Raw genomic sequence first — 12,290 nt, 5'->3', positions numbered from 1 at the left:
TTCAGACCCATAAGATAATGATTTTAAATCTAAAATAGTTCAAATGGCATCAAAAAACACGTGACAAAGTTCAAAACAAAACAAGTTCAAATATATTAAAAAGAATATATAATCATAGCATACTGTATAAAATAAACTATATAAATATAACACTGGTACATGCACAATATAATCTCCATATGAACAAACCATACTTAATCCTCCACTTTTTTTCTTATTACATGAGTTATGTATTAAACAAAACATAACAAACAAAAAAGAAAATCAAGCTTAATTTCATTTACCAGGCTTTATTCAGAATTTACATCATCACACAATATAATAAAACCTATAAACCTGCAACATGTCTAGATAACCATGAGTACAAATCAAAAATATTTGACTATGTACTATGAATGCTTTCAAAAGATTAACATGATTAACATAGGAAATCATCATGGTGAATTTTTTTTTTATCTGTTAACTATTGATTTTTATCCAGAGTTCAGTAGATGTAAGACACAAGCAAAATGACTGTTTGCAAAATTATGTCCAATATGAAATTAAACAACGGTCTAATTTATCAGAGGCAGAGAAAAACACTGCATCATCACATCCATCAATTTGCTAGAATACATCAGATCTATATTTAAAAAAAAGAGTCACAAAAAACATCTGTTCTCAATTTATGTTTATAAGCTGAAGATATGTTTTTTGACTTCATCATTAAACATTTCCCACTGGCTTAACAATCACATGTTTTACTCTCTGAATTCTGATAGTACTGATCAACGCATGTATGGTTTATAAAAAGCTCAGCAGTGTTCACAACAAAATGTGACAGTATTTATACAAACACTTTCAGAAAAAAAAAATCTTATATTAAAGCACAATGTAAAAACTTCCAGTCAGTTGTGTTGAGGCAACATGAAGCTAAACTTTGCAGGATGGTGGCAATCCAGGAGCGAGTTTAGATACCCCTGGTATTGTGTGAAACAGAATGTCAAAATATCATCTGTAATCAGGGACCTGAATGGGTGTCATGTGATTACTTTTCCATTACATGTATTTATCCAAACTCTCCAGAGCTTCCTTTTTTGTGTATTGTTTCCATTCATCTGGAATCTCACCATCTCCCTGGAATGCTTTATTGTAGTACCTTTCCAGATCTTCCTGAAATCTGCACACAAACCACTTCCAGTAGAGCAGATCACTGAAGTCAGGGGTGATGCTCCAGTTAGCATAATTAAAACCTCCTTTTCTGTATTCTTTCCAGGGGACTGCATCATCCGTAGAATTCGGAGAGAAATATCGATCACTCGATACTGCTGTTGTGCAGATTTCAACAGCCAAATTTGTTGTTTCTCTGTAAGACCACCCATTCAGTCCAATATTACGGTGGAAAGGAACGCTGTGATCTCCAGGATGGTCTTCCATTGTGTTGGTGCAGATGGCTTTACAGAAAGGACACTGAACCCAGCAGCACTGACAGAAGTGCTCAATCAAAATCTCATCTGGTCCCTTTCTACAATTTTCCATTTTTATGTCATTGATGCTTTTAAAACTGTTCTGTAGATTTTTCATCTTCTGCTTCAGACTGTCACTTAAAAGCTTCTCAAGAAAATCCAAGTCTTTAATTTCACTGAGATCCACACATGAGTTCCCTGTGAGTTTCAGCTCATCTGTTAGTGTTGTGACGAAGCATCTGAACCACATGTCGCCGTCTCCACTCTTACTCTTGGCCTCCACTGTAGCTGCTTTCATTGCATTATTTACAGTCTGTTCCTTTTGTTTTAGATTTCCTTTGAAAACATTTAGAATTCTTTGGTTTTGATTGGTGAAGTATCTTTTCACTTCATTTTTAATGAATAGTTTAAAGTATGATCTGGGATTATGAATATATTTTATATAATGCTTGAAGTCCTCCTTTTCTGCAAGGAATTTCAGAATGTGTTTCTCCAGATTTGGTCTGTTCTCACAAAACGCTGCTATGTCAGACCTCATCTGTGCTGCCAAACCAATAGCAGTTTCATTGTAAACTGCTTGTAGGATGGACGGTTCAAGATTGCTGCAGATGAATTCACTCTGTATGATTGCTGGTGTACCTCTGTAGAAGTTCATAAATACATTGCAATACTGAGTTTTTTGCTTCTCAAGATAAAGTCTTGGGTCATATGCTTCTCTGAATTCTTTGTGGAGCTCAGTAAACTCCTGTCTTGCAGTGTCACACACATGAAGACTGAGATCTATGGTAAACTCCTTTTTCAAGATGTAATTTTGGCTCTCTGATTGATGTTGCTGTACAGACTTTTTAACACAATCTGTTATCTCCTGAATGTAACTATCTTTATAGCCCCGTCTTCCAACTGGTGAATTCTTTGTTATTTTCTCAGTTTCCTGAATAATTTTATGAATCAGATTTCTTATTAAAGATTGACATTCAGCATTTAGGCCCTTCTTTGAGCTCTCTGTATCTTCCTCTGAAGATGCAGTGTCATCCGAATATTCTGGATCCTTCTTTAGCATAATATAGTCACAATAATCACTCCGGCGGTCTATCAGTTCATAATCTTTCTGATTTAATCGCTCATGTACAAAGGTCAGTTCATGGTTTTCCGATAGGATCTGCATCACATCCTCCCAAAAGTTCAAGTCTTCCAGTGGAGGAGTATCTTCCGTCATTTCAGTGACCCATTTACTCCACATCGTGTCAAACTCCTCCTTCAGCATAAGTCCCTCTGTTTCTTTATTTCTCAGGCTCAAAGCTAGTTCCTTGCTCTGAAAAAAAAGTTTATTTTCATACTCTGTTCTTCTTTGTTCCAGCTGCTCCCTGGCTTTTTTCTGTTCAATTGCTTCATCCAACTTTCGTTTTGTTCCCATCACAAGGTCATCATGAAGATCTTTGATTCTGGTTTCAAATCTTCCTCGCCACTGACACAGAATGTCTTTATCTCTGTCCTCAAAGTATGTCACCATAGATTTTTCTACCTGCTCTTTTGTCTTTCTCATTTCAGTCAACAAGTCATTTTCCTGAACCTTAATGTTTCCATTTGCAATTCTGTTGTAGAATTTGTCTTCAATGGTCATCATGGCGCTCCTGAGGTTCCACGTCCAGTCACTGTATTTAGTTTCCAGTTTTCTGTATACTGCGATCTCAAGTGTGTTTTTGAAGCTGAACACAAAGTTTTCATTCAGCAGTGCATTCCACAGATCATTAACACGCATTCTGAACTGAGACAGTGTAATGCCATTAGATTTGGAAGCTTTTGATAGAATGCTGTTCTTTAACTCCTGAATATTTCTGCTGTAGTCAGGGTTCGGTGGTGCCATTGGTGGGCTGCCTTCCCAGAGCTGTGCAAAATACTTCACATCATTCTGAACATCAAATGCAATGACGTCACTGAAAAACTCTGTATCACAATCTTCCTCTTTTGCAGCAAGTTTCGTCATCTCATCCAGTTTCTCCTGCAGTCGTCTCCTTCCCTCCATGTTTTTCTCTCCGGCTGTAACATCAGAAACGTTCTGATGCACAAAGACGCAGCTTGGATTCAGTCTGATCTTCTTCATCCTCATGAAGGCCTGAACAACAATCTGAAGAATGTCCTGCATCTCAGCTGTGTTTTCTCCAAAGATGTTGATCAATGTCATATTTCCAAGACCAACAACAAATGTGGCCATTTCATTATCGTGATTTCTTGTTGACCTTCCGGCCAGTTCTAGGCCACGAAGTCCTTCAGAATCAACGACCAGAATGTAGTCAAACTTCAGCAGTTGTTTCATCTCCTCCGAGACTCTGACCAGCTGCATGAAAGCTCCTCTGGTGCATCTGCCAGCACTGACGGCAAACTGCAGTCCAAACATGGCGTTCAGCATGGTGGATTTCCCAGAGCTCTGAATCCCTAAAACTGACAACACATAGACTCTCTGGTCTCCCAGTTTCTGGATGAGTGCATCAAGAACCGCAGTAACCCAGATCAGAGGAACATGGGCTGCATCGCCATCCATCAGCTCCAGTGGAAATCCAGAGATCATCATCTCTGCTGCAAGACTTGGAAGAGAGGAGAAGTTAAACTTCAGGTCTTTTTTGTTTTTCTTTACAGATGAACATGATTCATATACCTGACCAATCTCTCTCAGTATGTGCTCCAAGCCAAAGGTTGCAGCTTGTAGTTTCTTAGATAGTCTCTCAAGTTCGACTTGTGCAGTTGCCATTTGCTGTGATTTATCATGTTTCTTTTTAAGATTTAGGACTGTTGACCATTTTTCATGATACTCATGATGAAGGATTGAGACACTCTCAGTGGTATAATCATCCAGTAGGATACCAAGCCATTTAAGAAAATATATCGTCTCTTTTCCTAGTTGTGAATTCAGTTTTTGGATGAAGATGTGGATAAACTGACTTAAGACAGATTTTTGCTGCAGTTCACGGATTTTCTGCATTTCTGATTTTTTAGAACTTTTGTTCTTTTCAATGTTGCTTCCCTTATGTAGTTCTCCTAATGTAGGTCGATGAAGTTCTTTATTCTTCTGGCACCACTGATGCCATAGTTTTCCCTGAAATTGCAGGAATGATTCTTTGATTTCAGTCAGATCTGTATCCTTCAGTAAATCTATCATCTGTAGCGCTGCTTCTTTTCCTTTCCTGCAAACATCATCACTGACCTCATCTACTCTGATATATGAGTGTTTAGCCACGTCTTCAGGCTTGAAAAAGGAACATGATTCAGTTGATAAAAGCACATTATTTATAGCTCTTCTGACTTCAGATACAACTGACTGATTTCTGCCTTTCAAACCAATTTTGTATTTCCCTTTCCGCATTTGTGTCAGAGCTGAATCACTGTCAGTAAGAAGGCAGATGAGTGGCTTTGAGTCCTTGTAGAAGGTTTGGATCTTGGTCATGCTTTTGTCTTTCTTGTCAAGCTGTGGTAAAATAGCAACATTTAAAGAGGCCATTTCAGTCAGGATACCCAGCTGTTTTTCATGGGCTCCTGCATCACCACGGAGGTTACAGAACGCAACACAATGATTAAATCTGTCTGTTTTCTCTCCAGATGGACAGTACCAAGCGATCTCCACCACTCCGTCCATCAGGACTCTGGTTCTGCTGCTGCCTGGGCAGTTCCTGTGGAAGAATGTGTTGTGTTTCTCATTGATCAGGCTGTTCATTAGTTGAGACTTGGATGAGGATGCAGGACCAAACCGGAAGAAAGCCACCATTGGGGTTTCTGCTTTGTAGACCGGCTGGATTTTGCCAGAAATTTTACCTGTATCATCAATTGTCTTCCAGCTCTTTTTGATTTGTCGAAATGTCCAGAGCGGGAACTCAATCTGTTGTGTGAATGGATCTGGTACAAGAAGAGGCAGAGCATACTGACACTGTGAGAGTTTAGTCACAATGAGCTGCTTTAGGAAACTATCAGCACAATGAAACACAGCCATCTGAACATCCATCAAGTGGACAGGATCTGATTTGTTTGATTCATCAGCAGGTTTTGCAGTTTCTTTAAAAAGATCATCATAGGCATCACCAACATCCTTAAATGAGTCACTGTCTGTTTGGTGTGCGTGATGTTGTTCATTGCTCTCTTTAACCTGGAGGTCTCTTGCTCTGTAGTCCATCATCAGCAATTTTTGTAGAAAAATCAGTGGCAGCTCATCCTCTGCACATGACTCTGGGAACTGGGACTGTACATCTGACTGAAGGAAATCAACAGCTCTCAGGAGTCGGTGTTTGCTTTCAAGGTGAAGCCTTTTAATAAGTTGCTCTGCTGCAAGCTGAAAAATATCATGATTTTTCAGTGATTTCATTGCAGGTTATATTGTTACACAACTAGGTGATGGCATATTTATGACTGAATCAGTAGAACAGAGCGGGTGTTTTCAAATCATTTTATAGGAGCCAATCAACACTCTTAAGTGATTGACTGTAAGACAGACAGCAGAGAAGTGTTGATGATTGGCGAAGAACTTTCAAAAGTTAAGAACTGCTCAACTTTATTAAAAAAACACTGAATGGAAGGCAATCACCATAAAGTGCATGTAACCATATTTGTCTTGATCATTTAAAAATATGCTGTTTGTGCTGGAGATTTAAAGAGTAACTATATATATATTGACATAGGCTATTATTATATTTCATTCAGATTTTAAATACAGTTTGGACATTTTCATTGTGAATACTAACAAAAGTTTACTGTCACAGTATCTTTACTTATTGCCCACTTGGAAACAAAGCTTGTCTTTTTCCAGCTCATGTGTACAGTATATATCACTTTCATATCAGCTGCAATGTACTGTTAACACACCCGTGGCTTGGGCATATCTATTGAAGTATCACTGATAGATTTGATATAACATATGATATTGCTCATATATCTTTTAGTTCTTACCTTTTGTCTGTGTGCTTCAGTTTCAGTCTGGATAAAGCTCCCAAAAAGCTGTGCATTAGTGTCACTTAGGCCTTTGCTTGTTCCTGTGTCTGTGTCTTGATTTCAAGAAAAGAGGCAAAGATTAATTGATAACACTTTACAATAAGGTTTAATTTGTTAACATTAGTTAACAACATTAGTTTGCATGAATAACTTACATGACAGCATTTATTAATCTTAGTTAATGTTAAGTCCAACATTAATAATTTATTTTAAGATCAAAAGTTGTATTGGTTGTATTAGTTAATGCACTAATGTTAACTAATAAGACCCTATTTTAAAGTGTTATCAATTAATTTGGATTTAGAACTGCTTTGAACTTTAATGCCAAAGCCTGATTTTACTGTATATACTGTATATTTCAATAGTACTATGCTTTTATTAGTAAGTAAAAAGGCAAAAGGCTGTGCTGTATTGTTAAAACAGTAATCTCTAAAGGGTAACCATGCTAAGGACGGCTTCTCTGTCTATGTCCATCAAATAAAATGATTTCCCAAGTCGGCTTATTTGAAATGCAGTTTATCACCACAGAAAAAAATAGAAAGCATACGTTTTTTTTTTTTTTTTTTAACAGGTCATTATGTTTATTTCATTTTTATTCATTAGTTGACCAATAACATGATCAAGAGGTTCATGATCAACCTCATGTGAGCCAATAATGTTGATCACTGAGACACAATGTTCTGATAGCTTCTTCTGTATTGGAAAAATCATGGAAAATTGTATTTCTCCAAGTTAGGAGTGGTCCTAATAATGCAACAGTAAAATTGGGATCACTGTTCTCAAATATATAATAGGAACACAACCACAATAAAAAATGAAATAAAATAAAATATAATTTAACAGTTGTTCTTACTGATATGGTAGCAATTCTCATTTCTTACCCATGTTGCTGTGAGATGAATCATTGAAGTCTGAGGGGTTTGGGTGCTACACTTATGTTTGCATGACCACCACCAGATCTAGAGTTACTCCCTTCTGCTGGTGTCACATTATTCACTGGTTTCACATGATCCTGGAGAAAGAACAACAAATCAGTTTGGTATTAACAGGAATGTTTCTACATGTGTGCAAGAGCAAAAAAAATAAAAAATAAAAATTGGCTTGATTTGATGTGAATGGACTTGAAGTTAGCAGAATATTTTATTGGTTGAGTCTGGGTCATAACTGAATTTAAGTTTTCTGTATATTTTCCATCATGTGTAAGTGGAGGATTATCCATGACATCACACACCGTGAACACACACCCGGAGCAGTGGGCAGCCATTTATGCTGCGGTGCCCGGGGAGCAGTTGGGGGTTTGGTGCCTTGCTCAAGGGCACCTCAGTTGTGGTATTGCCAGCCTGAGACTCAAACCCACAACCTTAGGTTAGGAGTCAAACTCTAACCATTAGGCAATGACATCCCCAATCTGGCAATCCACAGTGCAAAGTTGATGTATTTCCTCAGCGACCAGCACGGATCAGCCCCAGGCATGATGAAGTGGATATCGTCATCTTTTGGAAGGCCAAACAAAGTAGTTTCGCTTTCACAGTGAAACACACAGCGTCTATACAACATGGAGGAGGTGGCAACAACAATACTACAACGAGAATAAAAGGTACCCCTTCTTTCTTTGCGTGAACATCTTCCCACGCGGTGCGACGCGCTCGTTTTTTCCAGGCATGTCTGCACCATAGACAGTAAAAGAAATGGACACAGCGACCCCATTGGATTCAACGGAGACAAGTGAAGCCAATTAGAAGCACGCACTTCCTGGGGTTCGGGCGTACTGCGCAGACTCAAACTGAGCTTGATGACTTAGATGTCACGTGAGCAACCTGTAAGTCTTCTAATCGCTGTGCCAAGAGAAATCTGAATGAAGGCGAGCGTGAACAGGAGCAAAATTTGGTAAGTATTCGGATTAATTATATCCCTTTACATAACTCGCAGGTTATGACGCAATCATTAGCCTATTTTTTTTATACAAAAACTGCTTCTACAGGACCATAACGTAAGATACAAGGAAATGGAGCCTTTTATAAATTTTCGTGTTTCTTTAGAAATAATGAATGGACAAATGGAGTCTTTAAACGCCTCAGATGTAAAGTTATTCGCTGTCAAAGTGACGCCAAAATGAATGAGAGTCAATGGAATGCTAACAGCAGGTGGGGGTCCGCTAGCCAATGGCTTAAAAACATCTCAACTTTTCAGAGAGCCGCAAGCGCACCGCAGGTCATGTGACAAGAACTAACCAATCAGCTTCATCCTTTCCCGTAACAATGTTGAAAGCTCAGTCAAGATGATTTGATTTCGTGGTTGCAGAAAGACACACGGACAAGAAACAAGAAGAGACATTAATGCCTGTGTAGTGCAATAGCGAACGTTGTATCTCAAAATGTGTATTTGAAGCTTTGTTTATTCGCCAAAACATATAATCCACATCATTTGTTAGAACTGAAATTTATTGCGGTACAAATGCATACCGAAGCGAGGGTGGCAAATGCTGTGGTTCGGTCTTTTACCGAGAACCGTTGAAATTCGAAATGCGGAACCCCTCTCAAATACTTTTACTACATTTTTTTTTTTTTTTTTACTATTACAGCTGTCGAGATTAACGAATCGTAGAAGTGTTGATTATAGCATTATTTTTTTAATCTTTTCCCATCACATGAAATGCTGCAGTGATGAGCATTGAGTAGACAGAGTATGTTTATTGCGTAAATGCAGTGATCTCGTGAACCCGGAGAAAAAACAATGATGAATAAAGTCATAATTTTTGTTATTTTTGAACCAAAATGTATTTTTTCGATGCTTCAACAAATTCTAACTGACCCTCTGATGTCACAAGGACAACTCTGATTATGTTTTTATTACCTTTCTGGACATGGACAGCATAATATACATACATCTTCAATCAACAGAGGGACAGAAAGCTCTCAGACAAAATCTAAATTATCTTAAACTGTGTTCAGAAGATAAACAGAGGTCTTATGGGTTTGGAACGACATGAGGGTGAGTCATTAATGATATTATTTTCATTTTTGGGCGAACTAACCCTTTAACACTGTTATTTACTTGGCAGTCTATTTTAATATGAATAAAGTATATTTATAATGCAATAATAATCAACAGATAATTTAGCACAGTATAAAACAGTGGTTTTCAAACAGTGTATTTTTTCCCTGCCTTTTTCTGTGATAAGAAGCCACATCAGATCACACAAGGAAGTTATTTCAAACACTCGACTTACATTATAAAAAGGGTTTTGAGTATTTTGTTGCACAACAAGTTTAAAAATGCTTCTCACTATTCTGCGGTGAGTAAACTTGGTGCAAAGAGAATGAGAGTAGTATCAGTGTATCAATACTGAAGAAAATGAGAAACCTGTTGACACTGTTTCAGATAATTCAGTATTGATATTTATAGAAAAATCTAAATTTTTGACAGCAGGAAAGTATACATACATGTGAATGTTATAAATTATCTCCATGTGAATAAACAGCCGAAACACTGACAAACTAAAACATCAATCAGTCAATCAGTGGAAAAGCTGAACAGGTATACATTCAAGAATACACTGCTGGTGAAAATAAAGTGTGATTTAATTCTTACTCAGGCAGCCTCATTCGATCATATAGCTAAACTCCTCAACTCATACCGTTTCTATATCCAGCATGTCATCTAGACTGATGGAGCAACTGCAAACCGAAAGTGAGCTTAGAGTAAAAGATTTCCTGTTCCAAAACAAAAAACTAAAACAACAACTACAACAACAACAACAAAAAACATGTTATATTTGACCATAAGGTGTCTTCTACAAATTTCTAAACTGCACCTTTAATTCCTTATTGTACAGTATGTGATTTGCTCTTTGTGTAGCCTATGTTTATGAGAAAACACTTAACATACATAAAAGTGAGCAGAGAAGGGTAAGTTAAAGATCCTTGAGAAACAGCTTCTTACCTGCAAGTAGTCGCGAGTAGAAACTATGAAAACTGAAAGAAAAGAAAATCACAGTTTTAAACAATATACATAGACAAATACAACATGTATAAGCATAAAGTGAATAGACATGTATAAGCATGTATAAGCACATATATAAGCATAAAGTGAATAGACCATTCTGGTATTTAGAAAAACTACTGATGATGTGTTTTGTGGGTGGAACCTACCTGTTGTCAGAATGTGACCGTTTTGCAGAAGTAGTCAGATGTGAGTGCCTACAATTTTTACTACATGAATCATCCGGATGCCTTCTCCAGATATTTTAATGGTTTGCCAGCAGAATACAGGTTGACTTACACTAATAAGAATACACAGCAATATGGAGTGAGTTTTCCTTTCCTGACCCATAGACTACTCACTGGGCTACTCACTGTTGGGTCTGAGGAAATATGAGGATACAATTCTGTAGTTTTCACTGGTTTTAAATTCAAATTTTCAATACTGCATTGACTGAGAAGGAACATCAATTAGATTATAATATAGTTAGGTATGTAGGCCTATTTATGTTCGCAAATGTATTTTATTTTTGTAAATGTATTAAGTATTTTTATTATAATACTGCTTTGATCTATATACTATTTGCAATGGTTACTATACTATTTTTCATAGTATGATTTTTTTTTTTTGGTGAATTGCATTAAATCATTAAACTTTTATACAGGCACCATAAATAGTATAATAATAATAATTGTTACAAAATATTTATGGACTTATGTGAATATGATAAAGTTAGAATCACTTTGTGTTAAGTAATACATTATATTAACTGCATTTGAGATAAATGGGAACGGATAGATTATGAAGCTTATAAGAGAACATCAATTGTTTGGTCAGTTTTAGCTGCACATTTTATTTATTGAACAGTAGTAGGCTGTGAAATTGAACCTTTATTAGGTTAATCCAAACTGCGATATTAAAATCTCTCGTTCAACAGAAACATAGTCAAGAATGGACAATTCAATCAGCATAAAAGTTATGAGTTATGAAGCCAGTTAGTTAAATTCAGACTGTAGTTCTGTTCAGTCAATCATCAAAGTGTTTAACTCAGCAGAGTGTAATCTTCAGCAATCAGAAGCAAATGAAGGTGTTTGGTTTTGTCGTACAGTAGGTGACGGTGGTCCATGTATCTCCTGTCATCTTCTGGGTCAGAGTCTAAGAGAAATAAAACAAACCATCACAGATCACCACAGAGTAGTTGGGTAATTCTAATTTCTTATTGTCTGAAGTTTCATTTATCTGTGACTGTAAGAATGTAAGATTACTGCTCAGATTACAGGATGTGTGGAAACATGTTTGTTTGCATTTGATTCGGTCAGATTTTAACCTCAAAAATATACGATTTCTCTCATGTAACAGACTGCCAGCCGACAAGTTTAATATTGATCAGTATTCTGGATTGACTAGACTGTTCTTAGTAGTATGAAAAGACAATTTAGACTTTGTGTTGATTTTCTTTTCTCTGTGGAAAATAAAGTTTAAAGAAACCTAGTGGTCTGAACATAAAAAGTGCTACAAATAAAATATAGCAATGTATGAAATTCAAGGTTATGAGATGAGTATTTGTTGCCAACAACCAAGATTTAGTGCAGTTAGAACACAAGCAGAGATTTTAAAAGGAATATCTTTTGAAAAAATAAAATAAAATAAATTAATAATAATAATTATTTGGTGCATTTAGGGGGATTGCAAAGAGTCTTTATTTTGTGCTCAGAATGAAAATGAACAAACAAACAAAAAAAAAACTAGACACAATGATGATGATTCTGGTTTTAATATACAAATTAACCAATAACATTTTTGTCTGTGTTGCATTAATCATGTTTGCGTGGTTTCTCAATATAAACCTTGTAGCTAATTTTACTCCATATTCATTTCCTAAACATTCTTTTT

The 12,290-nt window shown here is 36.6% G+C and overlaps 1 protein-coding gene across 1 annotated transcript; it reads right to left on the bottom strand.

Moving 5' to 3' along the window:
* Positions 1-134: 134 nt before the first annotated feature.
* LOC127935920 (interferon-induced very large GTPase 1-like) lies at positions 135-11,465 on the bottom strand. Its single transcript, XM_052534147.1, has 4 exons — positions 10,359-11,465; positions 7,298-7,428; positions 6,375-6,469; positions 135-5,760 (listed from the first exon to the last, which is right to left on the bottom strand). The coding sequence occupies exons 2-4, from the start codon at positions 7,299-7,301 to the stop codon at positions 1,039-1,041; spliced, it is 4,821 nt and encodes a 1,606-aa protein (XP_052390107.1). The 5' UTR covers positions 7,302-7,428; positions 10,359-11,465; the 3' UTR covers positions 135-1,038.
* Positions 11,466-12,290: the final 825 nt, after the last annotated feature.

This window comes from Carassius gibelio, chromosome A2, assembly GCF_023724105.1.
Source record: "Carassius gibelio isolate Cgi1373 ecotype wild population from Czech Republic chromosome A2, carGib1.2-hapl.c, whole genome shotgun sequence".
NCBI classification, from domain to species: Eukaryota; Metazoa; Chordata; class Actinopteri; order Cypriniformes; family Cyprinidae; genus Carassius; species Carassius gibelio.
Note: the sequence above shows the minus strand (reverse complement) of the source record. Positions and strands in the feature narration are given on the sequence as shown.